We start from the raw sequence: 21,189 nt of genomic DNA on the forward strand, positions 1-21,189 counted from the left end.
GGTACGGAGTGTGGACAGGTTGTCAGTCCGTCACAGAGCTGAGAAGCAGACTTGACTTCAGTGATTTATTTTAGACCTTTTCAAACGTTATCAACCAGATATTAACGGCAGAACACTATAGCAGCTGTTTACAGTTTTGTGTACCGAGATTTTAGTGGGAGCACTTAAAAGAAATCTGAAACTTCAGTCACTTTTTTTTTTTTTTTATCTGTAGTAGGGCCCAAAAATATTGAAAAAGTTACACAATCCTGACAAATATAACCTGCCCCGAAGCTCAGATAATAGAAATAATATATATAAACAGAGAAGAAACAATCTATCGTCAACATCCTGAAAAAAATTATATATATTAAAAAAACAAAAAAAAACATTGAGCTACAAAGACTTGTTCACTCAGTCCTATGTTATCCTCTAACATGTACTCAGCCGCAAATCCACACAAAGTCTGTATCCAAGTGAATAATACGGCGCTACGAAGAAAAAGATGTGGTGGCGGAACGAAGGCCGAGGCCGCGCGACTTTTCCGCTCGTTGCGGTCAAGCAATCATCAAATATGAAAGCTCAACATCCCCCGAGGCTAAACCGCAACAATCCCCTTGGTTTACGTGGCGGGTGAGTCCAACGCACAGGACAGAACGCCGTCGCTTCGTCGTTGTACCAGCGAGCTGTGCGACACAAAAGCTGGGGAAATAAAAAAGAAGAAGAAGAAAAGAAAAAAAAAAAAAAACCCTCCAGGCGGGCGGCGTATCCTCGTGTTGGAAAATGAACGCAGGCTAAAACCCTTTTGTAGAAAGTTCACATCCCGAACAACATCATAAGAGAGAGAAACTCGACACTCGGCACTAATGGCTGCAGCATCACACATCAACACGCCAGAGCGGGTCCCTTATCACCACAAGTTATGTTTAATACCCCGGGGGACTAAAGAGCACACACAACATACAACAACTGCATCAAAACCCCATGCTCTCTCTCTCTCTTGCTCTCTCTCTCGCACCAGAGACAAAATTATCAACGAGCTGCATAACAGAGATCGCATGCTGCGCCTGCCGCCGCCATAAAAGCAACGGTTTTTCACACAGAGCGCGCCGCTATCACTAATGATTAACCGGAGCTCGAACGGCACGACAATCCTGCCAGCACTTCAAAGACGGAACGCTGAAAAGACTCAATTGCTTCAATAGGCCCCGGGCCTAAAGCGCGGCGGAGAAACGCACGCTACAAGCCATCAATAAACGTCATAGACAGTTTAAAGATGGGAGCTCTGATGTAATTTTTATGTGCCGTAAGAACGGGTCTTTCTCGAGAAAAGGGGGGAGGGGGGCGGGGGGAGGTGAGAGTCGTGGACGTGCTGAGAAAGATGTTAGGAGGATGGAAGGGATGCGAATGTGTGTTTTCGGGTAATGAGCTCTTCAAACCCAGTTGCGTTTGTTTTTTCTTTTTTTTCCCTCTTCTTCCTCCAAAGGAGGAAGACAATCGTAAATTATCCTTATTTCAAAGCGGAAGCCGCACGACAAAAAAGTTTCCGCCGCTGGCCTGACTGTGTTTTATCATTTCCCTTGTGTCCCACATGCAGACTGTGATGTGATGACGAGGAAGAGAAGGAGGAGGAGGTGGAGGAGGGGTACGGCTTTCACGATCCATGACCCCCCCCGCCAGACTCTCCCGTCAAAGGGCACAAGGCAAACACCGTCGAGAACATTAAGTTTGAGCGTCTTCAGGTCCTCCTGAGGTTTTCACACCCCACCAATCCTCCACGTTCATCGTAAGAGAGGAGGAGAGTGAAAGAAAAAGACTGCGTGTGACAGGAGAGAGCGAAGGGCAGGAGCACGAGATGTGTAGACGCATTAATACTGGATGTTTCACGGTGTTGGCGGGGGGAAGAAAGCGGTGGAATACGCGATGAGGAGGGTAGCGCAGCGGGGACGGGAACGTGAACATTTCTGAAAGGATGTTGCAACATGCTGTAACTCCTGGCTAACTCCTCCGCTACATCCCTAATGAGTCGGACGATTTCTTCATCCGAAGTCCTCTTCTTTTCAGTCCCTCCATTTCGTCTCCAATTCCTCACCGGCTATGCATCTCTTTCAGCGTCGGATTTCGGTAATAAGGCCATGAGGGTTATGAGATGGGAACATTTCACTGTCAGGAGGACGTGTCGAAGACGAGCGTTATGAAAATGTAAAAACCATACCGAAGCTCCTTGAAAGTTGACCCCCGGTCGTATTTCTTCCCACGGCTGGGATGATGGCGAGTTTAGTGCCCTGTGAGGAGTGACTGACTGACAAGAGCCATTCATGGTTTCCAGGGAGGAAAAGGGGGGGGGGGGGGGGGGGGGGGGGGGGGGTAGTTAACAGGGAACAGCCTGTGCTAATAAAACCCAGCAGGCTGTTGTGGAGGTCCGCCGGTCATCATGCGATGATTTAGAAGGTAAAATACGGTGGCATCCCGAGTAAAGCAATGCTTCTTCTTCTGCCCTTCTAACAACACACATATGCACTCGAGTCGCTTCTCCACAAAGGAAATAGAACTTTATAGCCCTCAGACATACCGCGCTGTCCAAACACACACTATCCATCTACAGTTTTATCGGTACCAGACCTCTCCACTCAGCTCACTCATCCCTTTATGTCTTTATTTGAAGTTGGAGGTTTTAAAATACGCTTATTAGATTAAATGTGACCCATTTTTTTCTCCCTGTCAGGAACCTTCTCAGTGCTGGATGAGTTAATGCAGAAAGAGTTGGGGGTAATCTTCCCCATCGTGAAACTGGGAATGTTATCCATTGAGGAAGACTTCATCAGCCATAATTAAATAAAAAGAAAATAGTTTGGCCTTTTTCCTGGGTGGCGTACATTGTCATCCAGGAGGTTTTATCGGCCAACGAGGAACTTGGATCTCAAGGATGCGTCAAGAAACTCACATCGCAGTCTTCAGATTACCCACAATCCTTTTCACCTATTTAGAAAATGCACAGCCTAAAATATGAACTGGAGCAGCTGATTGATCTGCACAAACACAATGATTCACAACCCCAGTTCCCAAAAAAGACCAATGTGTAAATGCATCTTTAAGAAGAAATTTCCCGAAAGGGATTAATAAAGTACGATTCTTCTTCTTGTCCTTCTATTCAAACTGTCTTAACAAACTGATCAGTTATCTTACTTTTAACATCTAATATGTTTCTGGTTTGTTATTTTAAAGACAACAGACTTTCTGATGTGTGTTTATGCAGTTGTCTCATCATTCACATACATCAATTCTTTTCATTTCTGTATGAAGAACAAGAAAGCAGGTGGCTTCATTGTAACACAGAGACGTTTGTTTCTTCTCAGTTCTGTAACATCCTGCTTTTGTGCGTGTGTTTTTTTTTTTTTTTTTTTTTTTTGCACCTTTCACACAGATCCCGCTACAGTGCCGTATCGAGTTTCGCCCTTTCATTTATGGGTTCCAGCCGTTTACACTCAACCCAGATAAAGACCACCCAGTGTGTGCGTTTCTTAGCTGTTAGCAGCTTCCTGCAGCCGAGCGTTGTAACTCATCAGCATGAACGTGTTCACACGGACTTTGTCTCACCTCCGTTACTGCCCCCTGAAACTGTCACAGAGACGCAGCCGAGGGGAAACCAATCGATCCACCACCGTTTACAGCAGGACGGCATATAGGCGGAACGGCCCCGAAGCCAAGTTTACTGTGTGAAAAGAGTCTCCCTTTGTCTTGGGACTCAAATTGGACATTGTTAGCTTTAGATATTTTACTCAAACTTGAGGATGTCGCATGTTTGTCTCGTTGCAATTTGGTATGAAGAGAAAGATAAACAGAGAACAGGAAGACACTCTCAAGAATCTGTCCTGTAATCAAGACACAGTCCATATAAATGTGTTATTCAACTTGTATCCATAAGCATTGTGCGGGAGCCAAGTTTGACCCAATGCTTTCTTTCAGTTACTTCTGTAAATGAACTACAAAAAACAAAACAAAAAACAGTTTATAGTCTATAGATACCGATTTGGGGGATTTATCTGTTGATCAACTGATGTTTCTGAGCTTAATAAACACAGAAAAGACCGTAACTGCACTTAAGTAAAGGCAGACATTAATGCACAATACGCTACATACATAATACACACACACACACACACACACACACACACACACACACACACACACACACACACACACACACACACACACACACACACACACACACACACACACACACACACACACACACACACACACACACACACACACACACACACACACACACACACACACACACACACACACACACACACACACACACACACACACACACACACACACACACACACACACAGAGGGGATTGCAGTCGGACAGCTGAGTGATGCAGAGTGCCATCCATGACACCAAATGTGGGTCAACAGCCTTTTAGGGTCAGAACGAGCGCTCAGCCCCACATGCTGTTCTTCTGCTTAAACCCAAATGGCTCAGCATCCTGTCCCCCCCCCACCTCCCCCACTTACACCCCTGCTTTCCCCCTCCTCCTCCCCCTCCCACTGCGACAGGCTGCATCCCTCTCCCAGCAGGAGATAAAGCAGAATGCACCATTACCGCCCCGCTAATGTGCAACATACTGTCAGAGCTCGTCCCAGATGCAGTTAAGCTCTCTCCGAGTGCTATTAGGAATGTTGGCAAATTCTTTTGATCTGATGAATATTAAATACCTTAAGTGGATTGCACTGAGACTTCAGTGGCGTCGATGGCTCCAATGTTTCCACGTCTTTTGTGACCCGCAGTAGGATTTGACATTTCAACTTTCTAGCTCAAAATAAACCCGTTTTGGAAAAGCAAAGTGGAAATCATTGTGTGGGTTTTGTTTGTCTTTTTTAAAGCTTTGGACTTGCTCATAAAAGAGTCTGAATGGGAAAGCGGTTTCCAGATTTTTTATTTATTTATTTATTTTTCTAAGACTGGTGAGAAAAAAATGCTTGCGACAACACATCTTCTCACTGCTTGCATGCCAAACATTGAGGCTGACGTCCCTTCAGCACTTCCATTCTTTTCTTCTTCTTCTACTTCACTCCTCAGTTCAATTTAACCTAAATGGCGCCAGATGAAACATAGTGATCGCACTTAATGAAATAACTTCCCTTATGACCGAGCATAAGCTCCAATGAAGAGGAAACCAGAAAAAAACACTTTAAAAAAAAAAGAAATGTGAGGGTGTTGAGGTGGGCCGACAGTCAGTCTGGCTCCTAATAGGAGAGAATGACATCATCAAGCTATCAGACATGGTCAATACTGGCTGGAGATGCCTCTCAAGACTGTCCCTGAACACACACACACACACACACACGCAAACACACACACACATGCACCAACAAGAAACATAAACACTACTGGAGAAAGTTTCAAGTCTAACATACTAACAATGCATTTCTGCAGCCGCCGTCATTTGGAAGTTGCTGACCTGCTGTTCTCCTCTAATCTCCTGCTTTGTGTGTGTGTGCGTGTGTGTACTACAGTTTCCACACTAATCACTGCCTGCTTTCTGTTGTTCAGTCTAATACCTTCCTGCATCCCAAAGGGCTTTGCCCTGCGTCTGCGGCCTTGCGAGAGACATTACTCACAAATGGAGAGGAATCGGATAAAGTTACAGACTCAAAAATTTTGAGGCTAAAAAATAAATAAATAAATAAGAAAGCTCAGCAATAAGAAACGTCAGTTATCAAATAAGACTTAGTACCAATTTTGTGTTGAACGCATCTTCTGATATATCTACATTAATGGTCACAAATGCATTGTGGAGGGTCCCTTATAAAGTCATTATGTCTTTAATGCAGGCGTGTCAAACATAAAGCCTGAGGGACAAAAACCGGCCTGCAAGAGGTTCCAATCCGGCAGAAAACATATGTCTTTTAACATATTTCTTAACACGGGGTGTCAGAGTGACTTTGTAAAAACATGCATAATGCAACAGCTATAGAAGATTTTTCAACAGTTCACTGTATTTTGCATCAGAAGCTTTCATTAAAATTGGCTTTATGTCAATTATTTTAAACTAGACATTTTCATCACGTATATTCTGCGCCACAACCAAGAAAAACTTCAATTCAAAGGTTATTATGGCACTACTTAATCGGTACGGTCGGCTCAAGATGTGGCCCCTGAAATAGAATATGTTTGACATCCCTGATTTAATGCCTCCATCAAAAATTATACCAACGTGCTAAAGAATGAAGCATAAAGAGTGATTTATAACCCTTTGTCACCCAAAACACCATTAGCATGTGTCATAAAGGAAACTCGTACAAACGGGAGGCCAAAAAGCTAAAAGGTGGCACATTAAAAGATCAAGTGAAGTTGAGTTTAAAAGACCAGCTACAGAATATTTCCCCTTTGACTGTAATAATATGACTCTCAAAGCTCGTCATCGTAATTATTTTGACAACAGCATAATCTTGGATTACCGCACATATTCATGTAGCTCAGATCAAACACTTAATTTGGCCTATGATTAAGGCTCAGAGGGTGGCAGCGTTTAGTGCGATCGCAGCAGGTTGCCTGCTATTAAAATGTTTGGAGACCCCCCCCCCCCCACCCCCAAGCTTCCCATCCCCTCCCCATTACATAAACATAATCCTCCTCACTGCATCAATCAAACAATGCAACAAGGAATTCAGTTATTTCTTCCCGACAGCTGTTCCCTAATTTGAAAATGTTGCCCATTTTATCCATTTAAAAGCAACAAAAAAAAAAAAAAAAAATTATTTATAAAAAATAATCTGCCATTTCTCTCCAGAATGTGGTTTGAAATGAGAAGTTGAAATTATTTCGCAATGAGACTCATTTGTGGTGGAAAATTCTCCACGTCCTCGGGCTTTCAGTTCAGCTTGCTGTATAAACATGAGAACTAATCCGTCTGAACAATGCACAGAAAGCAATAACAGGCTTCACAGGCTGACGGCTTCGGAAAAATAGGAGGAGGAGTGCGCGGAAACGTGAGCAAAAATTTCTTATTTACACTGGTGGGAATATCTGCTTGAATTCGTTTGTTTTGACTTTTTGTCGCACTAAATAATGCATGTTGGCACCAGAGAGGGAAGCCATCTAATTACTCTCAGAATTGTAGGCTTCAAACACTTCGATGTCACACTTTTCTGTGCGATACGCGACACTTTATCTGACGTAAAACAATCAAAATCCATTGTTAAATCCAGATCTAAACTCCACCCACCCATCTTCTACACTGCTTAAGGATTGTGGCCCAGCAGTGGCCACTACACACACACACACACACACACACACACACACACACACACACATTCACCCCAACGAGCAATTTGGATTCCCCAATTCACTTGCTGCTCTGGAAAAGTGGGTATACTCTTGATTTTTGCTTTCTTTTTTAGAAAGAGTGCCATATAATACAATTTGTTAGTGGAAACCCGTCGATAATATTTAGTCATTGTCACATAATTCCTATGTAATTTATCGGTTACAAATATTTGCCTCATCATGACCTCACCCTACTCTGCGTCTGATTGGCTCGTGAGCAGTCATGCTGTATGGTAAACATACATTAACCAATGAAATCAGTGAATGCAGCCAATTAGAGACAGGGTAGGTCGTTCATGGCTTCATCATCCTAGGGGGGGGGGGGGGGGGGGGGGGGGGAGGAGGCCAATCTGGGTGAGTGGTGCATCATGGGAGATTTGGAAGTAGGTGTACGCAATGCTGACTGAACAATAAGTGTGTATACCCTGGACGACACCACTGGACGTAGATAAATCATGCATGCCAAGAGAAAACATGCAAACTCTCAACAGAAATCCTCCCGCAGAATCACTGAAGTGAGCAAACAGCTACATAACGGTGCAAGCCAATTTCTTTTTTTTTTTACACCGACTGTATATAATAATTCTAACTTACAGGTCCTCAGTGGATTCAAACAGGGTCAAACCCACCTTGTTTTTAAAGCTCCTTACATTCTTTTTTTACAGGGGAAGTTAACAAGACCTCGGAGATTTGTGGAAAAAAAAAAAAAAAAAACTTTTTGGCTGAGCTCCTTAATGTGAAAACAAGAGAAAGATTGCCTCAGTTTTAGTTGCCTTCTATCTACTGAAAATACATTTTTTAAGTGAGTGTTTTTTCCAAAACAGACAGTTCAGTGGAAATAAAGCGCCCGCCCGCTCTTGTTCCAATCCAGAAACACAGAAATGACCTCGGAAAAAACCCGCCGAGTCGCTCTCTCTCTCTTTCTCTCTCTCTCTCTCTCTCACATCCATAAAGGATTCCCTCGGGTCAGAACATATCTCTCTCCTGTAGATCTTGGCCTCCATCCAATCATCAGGAGTGGAAGACGAACAGTCCGTCTCTCCTCACGCACGATCTAACACTCCCCGGACGAAACGCAGCTTGAATGAAACCTCAACTCGAAGGCCTGCGACATGTGATCTTAAGGATGCCGTCGGCCATTAAGTCATAAGTTTCAATGCGTGTCTGGCCGACAAAACAGCAGGTGTGAGTGTGAGCAGCAGCAGCAGCAGCAGCAGCAGCAGCAGCAGCAGCAGCAGCAGCAGCAGCAGCAGCAGCAGCAGCAGCAGAATAACCCGGCTTGTCATCGGTGTTTTGCATTCGAGAGAAAGAAAGCTGAGGGGTCTGACCCCTCCTGTTCCCATATTGGAAGATTTGTGAAGCAATAAAGCCGCATGCTATGACAACGCAACTGTGGAAGCATGTTCATGCCATGTAATTAAACACTTCTGTAGCAAGACCTCAACATATGGGAAAGCAAAACAATTCAGAAAGTTGGAAATTCTCTTTGATTTTAGTTATATCGAGCGGAAGGCTTCCGTTTACTTGACGGACTAACATCTGCGTCACTGCATTTCACTGCAGCACATCTGGATGTTTCATCAGTGGCCACAAAAGTCACGACAGCGACGTCAAAAGTCAAAGGCCGAGTTTGCAGCGCCGGACCAAGGGGGAAACCGCTCGTGCGCCCAGAGGTCAACTGCAGTGTAATCTGATTTGTGGTTGTTTCATTAAACTGCAGCTTTGGTACGAGAAATTCCCTACCTGAAATACAATATCAATAAAACCACATCCGGTGTTATTAACTATTCGTCTTCCCCAGATTTTAAAGGGTGAAAATGTCACATTTCAGGATTTTTTTATTATTTTTTTTAAAGTCTCTGTGACGCAAATTCAGAGATTTACAAAGAGGAAAATGGTGGTTTCATTAATAATGCCACGAGTAATTAGACTACATTTTAGTTCAGGGGCCACATCCAACCTGATTTCATCTTGAGTGGGTCGGACTGGTAAAATAGTGCCACGGTAATCTTTAAATTTAAACTTTAAAGCTTTTCTTTGTCGTGCAGGGAATGAGCGTAAAAATGTGACAGAGGGTCAAAAAGTTTTTAGCTGCTCCACGGCACCATTTTCATCCAGCTTTGAATATTTATTCAGTCTTCTGCGATATGTACATTGCTCATGTGGATATCGTGATTAATTTGCAATATATTGCGCAGCGCCAAACGACATTCAAGCCTTCAGGTAAAGTGGACATTTAGATGTAGAAATATGTGCCGCTAATCTCAAAAGCAGCTTGTCACATGTCAGATAAAATCCTGAATCTTGCCGACGGCGGTGAGGTTTTTCTTCTTCTTCTTCTTCTTCTTCTCAGGTACAAGAGTTGAAGTGTATCTGCGTTCCGGAGACGTCTCTTCACTGGAGGCCAAACGTGGTGGAAGCTGATCAAAATGCAGCCTCCGTTCTCGTCGCCAGGCGTTAGATTAGCATTCGCAGTGACGATTTCATGCAGTCGCGATGACCCTCGAGCAGATAGTGTACCCCCTCCCCTCCCCCGGTCGCCCGAAGCGGTAGTCAGACATCCTGTTCTACTCAGCGAGAACATGCATTCAGATTCTGCACCGCGGCGAAAGCCAACATTTTGTCTACTGGCTCATCACAAGCCAGAAAGTACAGCAGCTGAGGCGCAGAAAGATGTGACCGAGTCTTTTTTTTTTTTTTTCCCTTCTTCCCATGTTTTCAATGAGTATGAAGAGGGGAAAAAGTCACAGCTGCAACTTCCTCGCAGCTCCAGGTTGATCTGGCAGGAGAAAAAGAACTCCTCCAGCTTAACGGCTAATTTTGTTTCTTTTAGACGGCGCTCGGCTTTCACATGCTTGTAAAATGCACCAAAAAAACCCCCCAAAAACAAACAAACAACCTAAACCTCAACGAGATTTTTTGCAAACTACTATCCGTCATACGAGGATGAAACACGATGCGATAATGTTAAATAGTCAGACAAGGCAGACGCCCGTTACAGTGAAAACAGAAGAGATAAACAGATTGAGAAACGCTTTAAGGTCAGATGTGTGGGATTACACAAACGGGAGTGAAATAAACAACATGGTCCGTGTCTGTTGGTAAGTGGATTATGGGGGATAATGAGAAAGAAAAGGCCTTTTTCCACCCACCCACCCCACCCCCACCCCCGTTGGTCCCATAACACAGTGTAAAACAGGGGCACCGACTGTTCTGCAACAAGTTTGTAAATGTAGTCAAATTAAATTTGGGATTTCAAAAGCGTACAATTCTTCTTTTTTTGTGGACGAGGCCCCGGACAGACAGGATATGGGATTAGCTGATGGTTTACTCACAATGAGAGGAGGGTGTGTTTGAAATTTATGAGGTGAGCTGCATTTCTTTCTCTGTAAAAATGGAATCTCACTTGACAACATCATTACAGTTATGTACACATCCAACATGATTTTCCAGTTATTCTTTGGCGTCTTTACCGGATTGGAGAACGGAAACACTTTAAACTTATCGACACAAGAAAGTGTGTTTTAATAGATCTTTTCAGAACCATTTTCCCCCAGAGTGTATTCAAAATATCCAAACAAAAACAGACTCTGGTCGGTGCAGATGTCCACTTGTGGAACTGTGAAGACACTTGCATGTAGAAGTGGGCAGCGATTATCTGGAATCGTTATTTAGATCCACATGCAGTCCGAAGTCGATTCAACTGAACCGACGAGAAACCTCCAAACACACAGCAACGTGACCGGGACTGAAATCGATTTTAGTGTTGCTGCCGCTGTGGGTATACGTGTATGCGTTAAGACTGGCGACGCAATGAAAGCTATTAAGAATTTGGCTGTAGTGGATTTTATAAAAAGTTACTTCTTAAGTGTTTTTAAAACAAACTTAAAGTTTACTTGTGGATTTTCTGTTTTTGTCATATAGATATTTTTCAAAACTGAAATTAAATATACATATAGACAATTGCTTTCTTTACCCAGCTAAATCAGACGGTTAAACAGTTGAAAATGAACATTTTAAAACTTTTTATGACTTAAGTTTCTTTTCAAAATGCATCTCTAATGTCACCCTTTACTCTCCGATTTGTTTCAGTCAGCAACGTGATACATTATAACAATGTTTTTAATAATCAACTTTTTAAAGATGCTTTCCATTGAAATCCAACGTAACGTATGTCATCAGACTGTTTAAAGCTCTAATAGAAGAAACTCACGTATCTGATTAAACAAAAGTCTGACTGGGTTGAAGTCTTTCCAGTTTAAATTAAAGGAAGAACATTAAAGACTTAAAAACCTATGATACATTTACATCCATGTCTAACAACTGCACTGTTCCTAAACCTATTTAATGGATAAGAGTCAGAATACAGTATTAATCCTGGGGTTTACCACTCTCCTAATCCTTTTACTAGTATTTCTTTTCCCTTTTTGTTTTGGTCTCCAGAAAAGCTCTCAGATTGAAGGAGCTCTGCCACAATCGTGACTTTCCTGCCTCGTTCCTGCATATTAATAGTTCAATCTAAGCTAAATGGAGCAAAAACCCAGAGCAGGTAGTTTTTTTTTGGGGGGGGGGGGGGGTTGCAGGTGAAATCTAGCAAAGCTGGCAGGTATACTCAGGTACACATCCACACCGGGGCCAAGTCACAGGTTATTTTAGTCCTGGTTTCACTTCACCATCAACACAAATACTGTCGAAGACAAGGCGGGTAGCTTTGTATTCACTCCGTGCTGCTGCACACCCGCCACCATTCTCCGTGTGAGACACACACACACACACACCTTTGACTTGTCACCTTCACTCCACTGAAATTTCCAGCAAAACACACACACACACACACACACAGACACACACACACACACACACACACGGACGGACAAACCCGACAGACACCAAGAGGCGCCTGCATCCAAACATAGCAGGAAGCGCCGCCGGCACATGTGCACACAATCAAACAATGTGCACACACGGCATGCATGATGTCAAAAGAGTAAATGCACGCACACGAGCATGCATCCCTCCACCTCATCAGAGACCGCTGTCTGTCTGTTTGTTTGTTTCTGGCGTGTTTGTGCTACAACCCCCCCCCGCCTCCGGGGGCCCCTTATTCCCCCGGCGGAGATGAAATGTAATGGAGTCGATTCAATAAGGAGCGTTGCCTCCTTGGGAAAGGCGGGGAAATCAAATCATGCCGACATCCCTCTGAGCCTTGCCGGCGCTCTCCGCTCGCCGTGCAGTCGGGGAGGGGAATAAAACAATGGTGGCTAATTCACTTGGCGCCTCAAAGTGTGATGCAGGAAACGTGGAGAGCTAATAAAGCTATTCAATAACACGCAGACTACAATATGCTTTTAGAGAATTGGGCTAATTTGCTGTGAACGCAGGAGAAAACACTCACGGCCGCAGAGCCGGTGAGGCATTAGTTAGATATTGTGATTTTCAGTGTGCATTCACTACATCATCATCTGCATAAGTGGAGACACTTTTTTTTAACATACAGCAGATACTGAAGTGGCCGATTCGGCGGAAAAGGACAGCTAAAAGAAGCGAGAATTCTTAAATCAAACTGTTCCCTGACTCTTATATGACAAAAACACAGCAGCAACTAGAGGCCCGTTTGTGTGTTTACGACGATCCATCGAAACGTGAAACTTTCTTGAACCGAAATTAGTTTTATTTAAAATTTCTGCATTAGAGCTCAGCTGAGTTCATTTTAAAAGAGGATTCTGTGTTTGGTTTGGACCAAAATGTATTTCCCTTTACACATCCCCACGCATATTTCATTAAATTTGCAATTATTGTTTTTTTTTTTTTTTTTTGTGTGTGTGTTGGCAGAATCTACAAGAGCAACAACGGGACAATGTCTACTCGTCATTGTTACTGTTTATAGCGTGGTTTTCTCGGCGCACAAAAACCAACAGCGCCGACTTGAGGCCTGGCATGCCAACAACATCGTCCTCAGCGTTTCTGATGTTTCCATGGAAACGGCCATCGGGAAAAAAGAAGAAGATACGTTTTCACTTGAAACGGGCCTTGAATTCTCCTCCGGTATCGCAGGTTCAAACTAACTCTGTTGACGGCGAAGAGGTTAACATGCTGGGGTCACAATGATCCCTGGTTCAAGTCTACATGTTCTCTCTGTGCCTGCATGCGCAGGTTTTCTCAGGGTGCTCCGGTTTCCTCTCGCAGACTCATGTCAATTGCCGGCGCTGCGACGGACGTGCGAGCTCGCCGGGGCCTCGGCTCACAGTCAGCTGGGATCGGCTGCTGGATAAAGACGTGCAGTGGTATGTGTGGAAGATGTTCCACCGTTACTTCATAACTCACAGTTCTTAGGTTACCAGATGCCAATTATACACGTCGGGGAGTGTTTTCTTAGCTGTGAGAGTGAGAAAACATCGGGTGGAGAGAGAAACACGCTGAGCTTCGGACAAAATATTTTGCTTGGCTGGTGGAGCAGGAGAAAAAGAAAGAGCAGCAGTGTCCCAGCAGCGACGTTATGCAATTTGGTTGTGAGCCAAAACAGTGAACGCTTTGGAAAAAAAAAAAAGAAATTAAAAAAAAAAAAGAAATAAACTAGAGAATGTTTTTAACCTGATACTACATCGTACCGCCTACACAAAAAAAAAAAAAAAAACATTTTACCATCTGGTTAAAATTCGCAGCAGAATAAATAGGACAAATCTAAGGGACGCGCGAGCTTTTCGAGTCATTTTCCAGGGCTGGATGTTGTTTCAGCCGACTGGCCGAGCGAACCGTCCACATGGCCGTGCTCCCGAGAGCGGAGGAAAGACTTTTCCCAGCGGCTTTCGGAGCTTCTTCCAGCTTCTCTTCCAAGTGCTGCAGCTAAACTGAAAACTCTCGACAGCGCAGCGTTTGAAGGAGGGAGGAGGAAATTAAAAATGAACTCCACTGGATATTTATGCAGCTGCATGTTGCGTTTTTTTTTTTTTTTTATTGCGTTCCCCATCGGACAGTCACAAACAGCGGTGCTCAGAAGGGCAACGGTACGCTTTAGGGCCCCGGCAGGAACTGAGAGGCGACAGGGGCCGATGGGGATTACTCTGTTCTCGTTCGCTGTTTGGCCGGCAGGAGTTTGGAGAGCTTAATATGACGACGCTGATGAGTTGAACCATTAGCAGCAACAGCTGGGGCTGCTGGCAGGATTGATACTGGCAATGATAAAGAAGGCACTCTTCCCGCGTCGCGTTCTGCTGTCAAAGTGTGTCTTGTGTCTGTTTCATCCCCACTTCTGTAATATTAACGATCGCCTTGCTTGAAAAGCCAAAGTCAAGCGCTTTCCTTTTTATTCGTTTTTAATGATGTAAATAGTAATAACAGAAGCAATGCTCATGTCAATAAGAATAATTACTACTGTTATTGATATGACGTAGTTTGCAGATTTCAACACATTTAGTTCATGTTTTTTTCATACTGATTATATTAGATTATGTTCTAATCTACAACCAAAGGCTACTTATTACTACTGTTACTTGTTCAGAGACCACTGGTGCATGTTTTTTGGACTCTGTGGGAATTACATATGAAAATAACTAAATTTACTAAAACATTTTAAATTGGGGGAAATGTTAAAATAGCAGAAAAAGCTTTAATTGTGAGAAAAACAGGATACAATAAATAAAATGACCAAAAAAAAAAGAAAAAAGAAAGAAAGTTCATAAAATATAAAAATGGCCAAAAAATATAGACTAAATCCATTTTAGATAGTTTAGTTATTGAACGTGTAGCAAACTTTTTATGAGCTGTTTTATCTTAATTTTAAATTTAAACATCAATTCAATATTAGATTAATTTTGTTTGGTAAAAAGTAACAAAACTGTCTCTTTTGATGAGAAAGGTTGCAGACATGCGTTTTAATCATTAACGCTGTTCCTTATCTGATATATGATGAGGATGATGAATTATTACCTTGTAATATTCTTGACTTGAAAGAATTTTCTTTTTTCTTTTAGCTGAAACATGATTCCGGTGCATAAAATCCCGAAACTGAATCACGGGTAAAAGCTTCTCTTCATTCAGTTGGTTCTGAATCATCATCTTGTGACAGTCACAGTATCAGTATCAGTAACAAGAGGAGCACACAGACTTTAATGCCAACTGTGACACGGCGGAAACCACACCAGGCTGGATTCCTCGTGGACGCAGCGCCGGGAGATGATCGGAGATAACTCCCGCTACTGTCGAGCGAACCGAGACAATTTCAGAAACAGATCCGGGACACAGCCGCATCCCGAGATTCCCCCAAGCCGACATCGGAAACCGGTTTACACTTGAACTTAGCGTGGCGCGTTGCGCGTCACTTTAAAAAGCACAGTGGCTGTGTGGGAGAAAAATAACATTTTCCTTTCGCTCTCGCTTTCTATAGACGTGTTATTGCTTTGATCCAATCTCTGCAGTCCTTAAGCTCTGATATCGCTTCTCGCTGCCATTTTGAATCCCACAATAACAAACACTCCCAGCGTGGGGGCGAGACGAGACCCCCCCACCTTGCTCCTCCCTTTGACCGGGTCCGATTCACTTCCTGTTCAGTGGGGGGCAGACAGGAAACAGGAAGCACGCATCCCGACTCTCTCAGGAGGGATGTTTTTCTTCTGTTTGGGGGATCTGGGACTGTGATGTAATTATCTGGTTGAAGAAGTCCTGAAATCAGTGTGAACCTTGTTGCTTGTTGAATTCAGGCATGTTGGAAGGGAAAACCTTAACTCTGCTGGATGGAAGCTCCTCAGTGGAGAATTTATTAACTGATGCCTGTGTTGGTTGTGCTGCGTTAACCTCTCGCTATTGGTTGTTTGCTCATTTTCTACGGTTTTAATCTTTTGGGTTGGATGTATTTTAACTACTGTTACTATTACTTTCAGTTTTATACATTGTCGCCGTGACAAAACACATAAAGTTCCTGGTGGTTACAAAAAACACTTTCATTCTACTCAAGCCCTGTTTACACAACAATCTCAGGTTAAAATGGAAAACTTTCGTTGTATTTTGTGTCCATTTAGACGACAACGGTGCTCGCAGCCACTGAAAATACAACTTTCTAAAAATTGTTACCAAAATATGGAAGCCTGGAAACGCTGCTCCAGCTCATGTGCACCATGGCTGTAGTAAATAAACGGCTATAGATGATAGCGAATAGCTTTTCTGCGCAGTCTCCCAGTCTCATCTTTTGTGTAAACGCATAACTTTTCTGAAACTGAATGGCAAAATGCTGCATTTCCGTGTAAACATATTCATCTTGAATGTATAAGAAACGATAGAAATTGCCTGAAAACACACTGTATTGTAAGTTGTGCAAGTTTTCAGTCGTATTAAAGGTAATATTGTGCAAAAAGTCAGAAATGCATCTGATTTTCATTAAAACGATAACATATTAGGGTGACTATATACATCCTAAACAGGTAAATATCATCTGAAGTGTATTATCTTAATGATGGGTTAAAGAAAAGGTCTGCAGAAAATAAAAAGGGTATTTATCAGAATTTATATTGAGGTGGAATCTAATGATTACTACAACTGAGTCTCACTGAAATAAGTCTAATCTAATTCAGCCTCATTGAAACCCAAACGCCTACATAAATGTGTCTGCTAATAATATAGAAAATAAACAGAAATAGAATACAGAAAGCAGAGTGGACAAGTTCCAGAAATCGTTGTGTATAATAGTTTAATATGGCATGCTAAAAGCTTTTAGATGAGATGAGATGCTCCTTTATTAGTCTCACAGCAGGGAGATTCCAAATTTAGCACGCGCGGGCTGCAACAGTGAATCACTGACTAATTCCTCTTTTATTTTTCAGTGAATTGAATGTTTTCATGTTGTTTTCTTCAAATTCCATTACAATGATATGAAACTGGAGTCAAAAAAAAAAAAAGCCACTTGTCTCATCTGAGGACTTCACAATGGTGGAGTTGTTAGAAGTATCAGAGTCAGAAAATGTGATGAGTTCAATTCAGGGGATCTTTTTCATGGGGTTTGCATGTTGTGCCTTTGTGTGAGGTTAGTCTGGAGCTTTTACATTTATAGCAGTGTCTCACTTTATATACTGAAGGTGGTAAATACTTTTCCTTGCTGCATCAATTGAGTGACAAATAATAATGAGCAATAAATAAAATCTCATTAAAATGGTTTCAGTGCTACTCTGTTTACTTGTGGGTTAATAAGGTGGCGGCATTTGTAGAAAACTCATTCACCCCTGAGAAGTAATAATCTTGGAAATAAAGAAAAAATAATAATATATTATAGGATACGTGATAAATAGCAAAATAATTTAATAGGACTATAATTACAATTCGAACACCCAATTAAATCCACATCCCCGGCGCTCGTACGCTGTCTTCTGTTGTCTTAACTCGGCAACGTATCTAAAAAAAGCTGGAGTGACAACAGCAGCGGGATGAATTATGAATCGATACGGCGCCGTCGGAGGAGTCGACGCAGGCTGCCGGGGCCATCTGGGGATGCGTGAAAACTACAGACAAACCCGCTCATTCGGTGGAGGCTGTGACTCGCCCTGGACAAGGCAAGCTTTCTGCTGCGCTGCACATTTTCTCGATTTCCCAAATCCATCTTTGAGTTCATTGATCGAGGGGGGGGGGGGGTTGTTCAGCGCTGACCCGCAGGGATGAGAATTGCTACTACTGACGAGATGAAGGAGTTCAGAAGGATCCGGCCCCGACTCTACTGGCTCTCGCCGCAGTGAACTTTGTTTCTGGTCATGCAGTAAATCACAAAGTGTATGAAGACGACAGGGAGGCAGAGGCTCTGAAATGACTGACAGCTGTCCGTCAAGCATGCAAAAGGCTGCAGCGAGAATCGCTCCGGGGAAAAAGGACTGGGGAAAACAATGACATCCATTTTTAGTTACACTTTACAGATTGTGACAGCCTTTTTTTTTGGGGGGGGGGGGGGGGGGGGGGGGGGGGGATTTGGGAACTTTCAAAATTAAAGGGATTAAAGTTCACCCTAAGGGTCGCTAATCCTGGTTTGGGAAGGTGGGGCCTGTCTTTCATATTTTAGGAATCTCCCTGATGGGACACAACAAAAATCAATGAGATGCTCTTTATTGGGCTTTTTTGAGGAGCTTGGTGGTGACAGTCATTGGACGAGGTGGAGACCACTTTTCTACATGTTCAAATTCATCACAATAACCTTTGTTTTCTCTATTGTTTTGGTATGAACTCGCACTAACCTGAAATCTGCCTGTTAACTGGAAAAATACACTCAAACTCATCTTAGTTCAGGAGTCACATACAGTTTAATTTCATCTTGAGTGGGCCAGATCGCCAAAATAGTGCCATAATAACCTTTAAACGTTAAAAGTTTTTATATGTCTAGATGCAGAGTATACGTTATGCAAACGTCTATATTTAAATAAAACCAAACAATTCCTACCGAAAATGACTCTATATAAAGCCAATTTTATTGAGGCAAAATACAGTGAGACTTTACTAGTTTACTTTGAAATTTTTTAACAATTTGATTGGATTTGATTGCGGGCCGGTTTTGGTCCATGGGCCTTATGTTTGACACCCTTCTGCTATAACAAAGATGACAAAAACGCAATGAAAGCAAAAGGTGGCAATAAGCTCAAATCAACAAGACCGAGAGACGGAATGAGAGTAGAAAGGTCGGGGGAGACAACTGAGGACGAGACGGCATTCCAAAGGTTTCCATCTACTCTGAGCCCCCCACCCCTCCCCCAGTAATCCCACATCCTTCTCCCCAGAGGAGCGTGCAGTGTCTCGCTGACATTTTCCGCCCGCATTCAGTTGCTGTGATTATTTTCTCTTCCAGGTGCGATAGCCGGCCTGCCTTCTCCAAGCAATAACGCGGCTGCCCCGGAGTTACGAGAGGCCGGGATACGCGAGGTGGAGGAAAATCAGGCCCGGACAGACCTTTTCACTGAAATACCATGAGCGAGCACTTGAATTGAGGTACGAGAGCAACAAAAAAACAAACAAAAAAAAAAAGGTCAACGAAACACGATTGGCAGGAAGTCACCTGGCCTAGAGGTACACGACTTCAATTGCATTGGAGTGTTAGCATGCAATTAACTTTCCTTTTTTTTTTTTTCCCCCTAAAGGAGAAGAAAGACGCTTCTGGTTCAAGTGATGAAATTCTTTCCATGCAGGAATCCACGCCTACCTGTCTGCAGACGGAGGCCGGTCGTTGCGCGCTTTGCTGACTTGCGTGTAGAGGGTGTCGGAGTGCTGGTGCTGGTGGTGCGGGTGGATGTGCTGGTGATCGTCTCGCGGGCTGTGGGGCCGGCTGTGGCCGCTGTCCACCGAGGTGTTGAGAGCGTTGATGCCGGCGTACGGGTGCTCCTCCTCGGAGGACCGCTCCGGCGAGCGGCTCATGTCCAGAATCTCGGCGTAGTCCCGCTCCCGGGCCTGACGCTCCCGCAGCTCCCGGGTCTTGGCTTGGATCCTGGTCGACAGAAGACGGCGCGGTTATCGTCTTTTTACTTTCAACTTATTGTGAAAGTCGAGGCCCGGGGGGGGGGGGGGGGGGGGGGGGGGAGCCAACCCAACATGGTGCCCAGGACCTCCTGGCTGACCGCTAGGAACCACGTGAGGAGCAACGTGAGTGAAACTAACTACTAAATAAGGAGTAACAGGTAGCCATGAAGTCATTCTCAGTTTAAAGAAGGGCTGATGAGTTTCGTTTCAGATAAGTTTCTTGTTGAAACTGCAACGATGTCCAATTACAAGTACATATAAGTACATATATACGAGTGTAATGAAAGGTATTGGAGATCAACAACTACCACTGGGTCCTACATTCTTTCATTGTTTCCGTGCGGATTGGAGTAGGTTAACTTTAAAGCTCGACCTCAACATGTTTTATAGTTTAAAAGCAAATCTGAGTTCTTTAAAAAAAAATATTGGCACTGGAAAATAAATCTAGACGTAAGAAAGACTCGCTGGAATAGAACTTAAAAAAAAACACACAAAAAAAGGCTCTTAGAACTAAATAGTATCAAACGACCTAAATAATTAAAACTCAAACTTAAAACTGTACATTTTTTTAAACAAAATACTTTATTTGACTTCTTTCACGTGCAGTGCGATTGTGAAATGATTGGCCATACATTTCTTTTGTGGTTTGGGATCCGTACTCCCAAATAACAGTGCTCTTTCTCTTCTTGCGCCAAAAATCAAGCAGAATGAACTGGGGAGCTCTTTTTAAAAAAAATCACAGACACGTCTGCGGTTCAGCGTTTCAGTCGCTGCCTTGACATTTTTATGTTTCCGTCTTGACCTGTTGCCACCTTGAATGACGTAGCGGTGTAATAATGAAGTGAAATACGACAGACTTTCATCTCCGTCCGGGTCAGCGAGGCTCCATCTGTTTGACCAAATGTGTCGACATGCAGGTCATGAATGCATAATGCATGAAAAATATCATTTATTGCGGTTAATGCAGTCTTTTGCGATATGTCAAATGTTTATATCACGATGATAAATCTGCAGTATCGCATGCAGTATATCTATATGACTATGTACTCGAGCTGAGAGAAGCCGTAAACCCCAGCCGGTACATAAAAGACACCCGAGACAAACCACCTGACTGTTTATTGTCCCGTTTTAAGAAGCGGCAGTGTGGAGTCTGTTATTTATACTTACTTTATCCCCATTGAATAATACCATAAACAATGCATAGTCGTCTCCAGCGCTGATAATATCTGATGCGCTGGAGGCACTTTGCATTCACAGAGTGCACCTAATGTAAAGATAACATCCTCTCCTCCTAACACACACACACACACACACACACACACGCACGCACACACACCTCTGACATCTTCCTGTCACATGCACAACAACTCAAACGCAAACAATCCCACATCCCC

General features: G+C 43.3%; 1 protein-coding gene across 3 annotated transcripts in view; it reads right to left on the reverse strand.

Moving 5' to 3' along the window:
* pard3ab (par-3 family cell polarity regulator alpha, b) overlaps positions 1-21,189 on the reverse strand; it is a 262,388-nt gene that overhangs the window by 41,897 nt on the left and 199,302 nt on the right. For all 3 annotated transcript variants that reach the window (XM_080487990.1, XM_080487989.1, XM_080487991.1), the window contains one exon: positions 19,482-19,763. In XM_080487990.1, the coding sequence (XP_080344116.1) occupies positions 19,482-19,763 (282 nt within the window). The remainder of the gene's footprint in view (positions 1-19,481; positions 19,764-21,189) is intronic.

The sequence above is a fragment of the Lipophrys pholis genome (assembly GCF_963383615.2).
Source record: "Lipophrys pholis genome assembly, chromosome: 1".
NCBI classification, from domain to species: Eukaryota; Metazoa; Chordata; class Actinopteri; order Blenniiformes; family Blenniidae; genus Lipophrys; species Lipophrys pholis.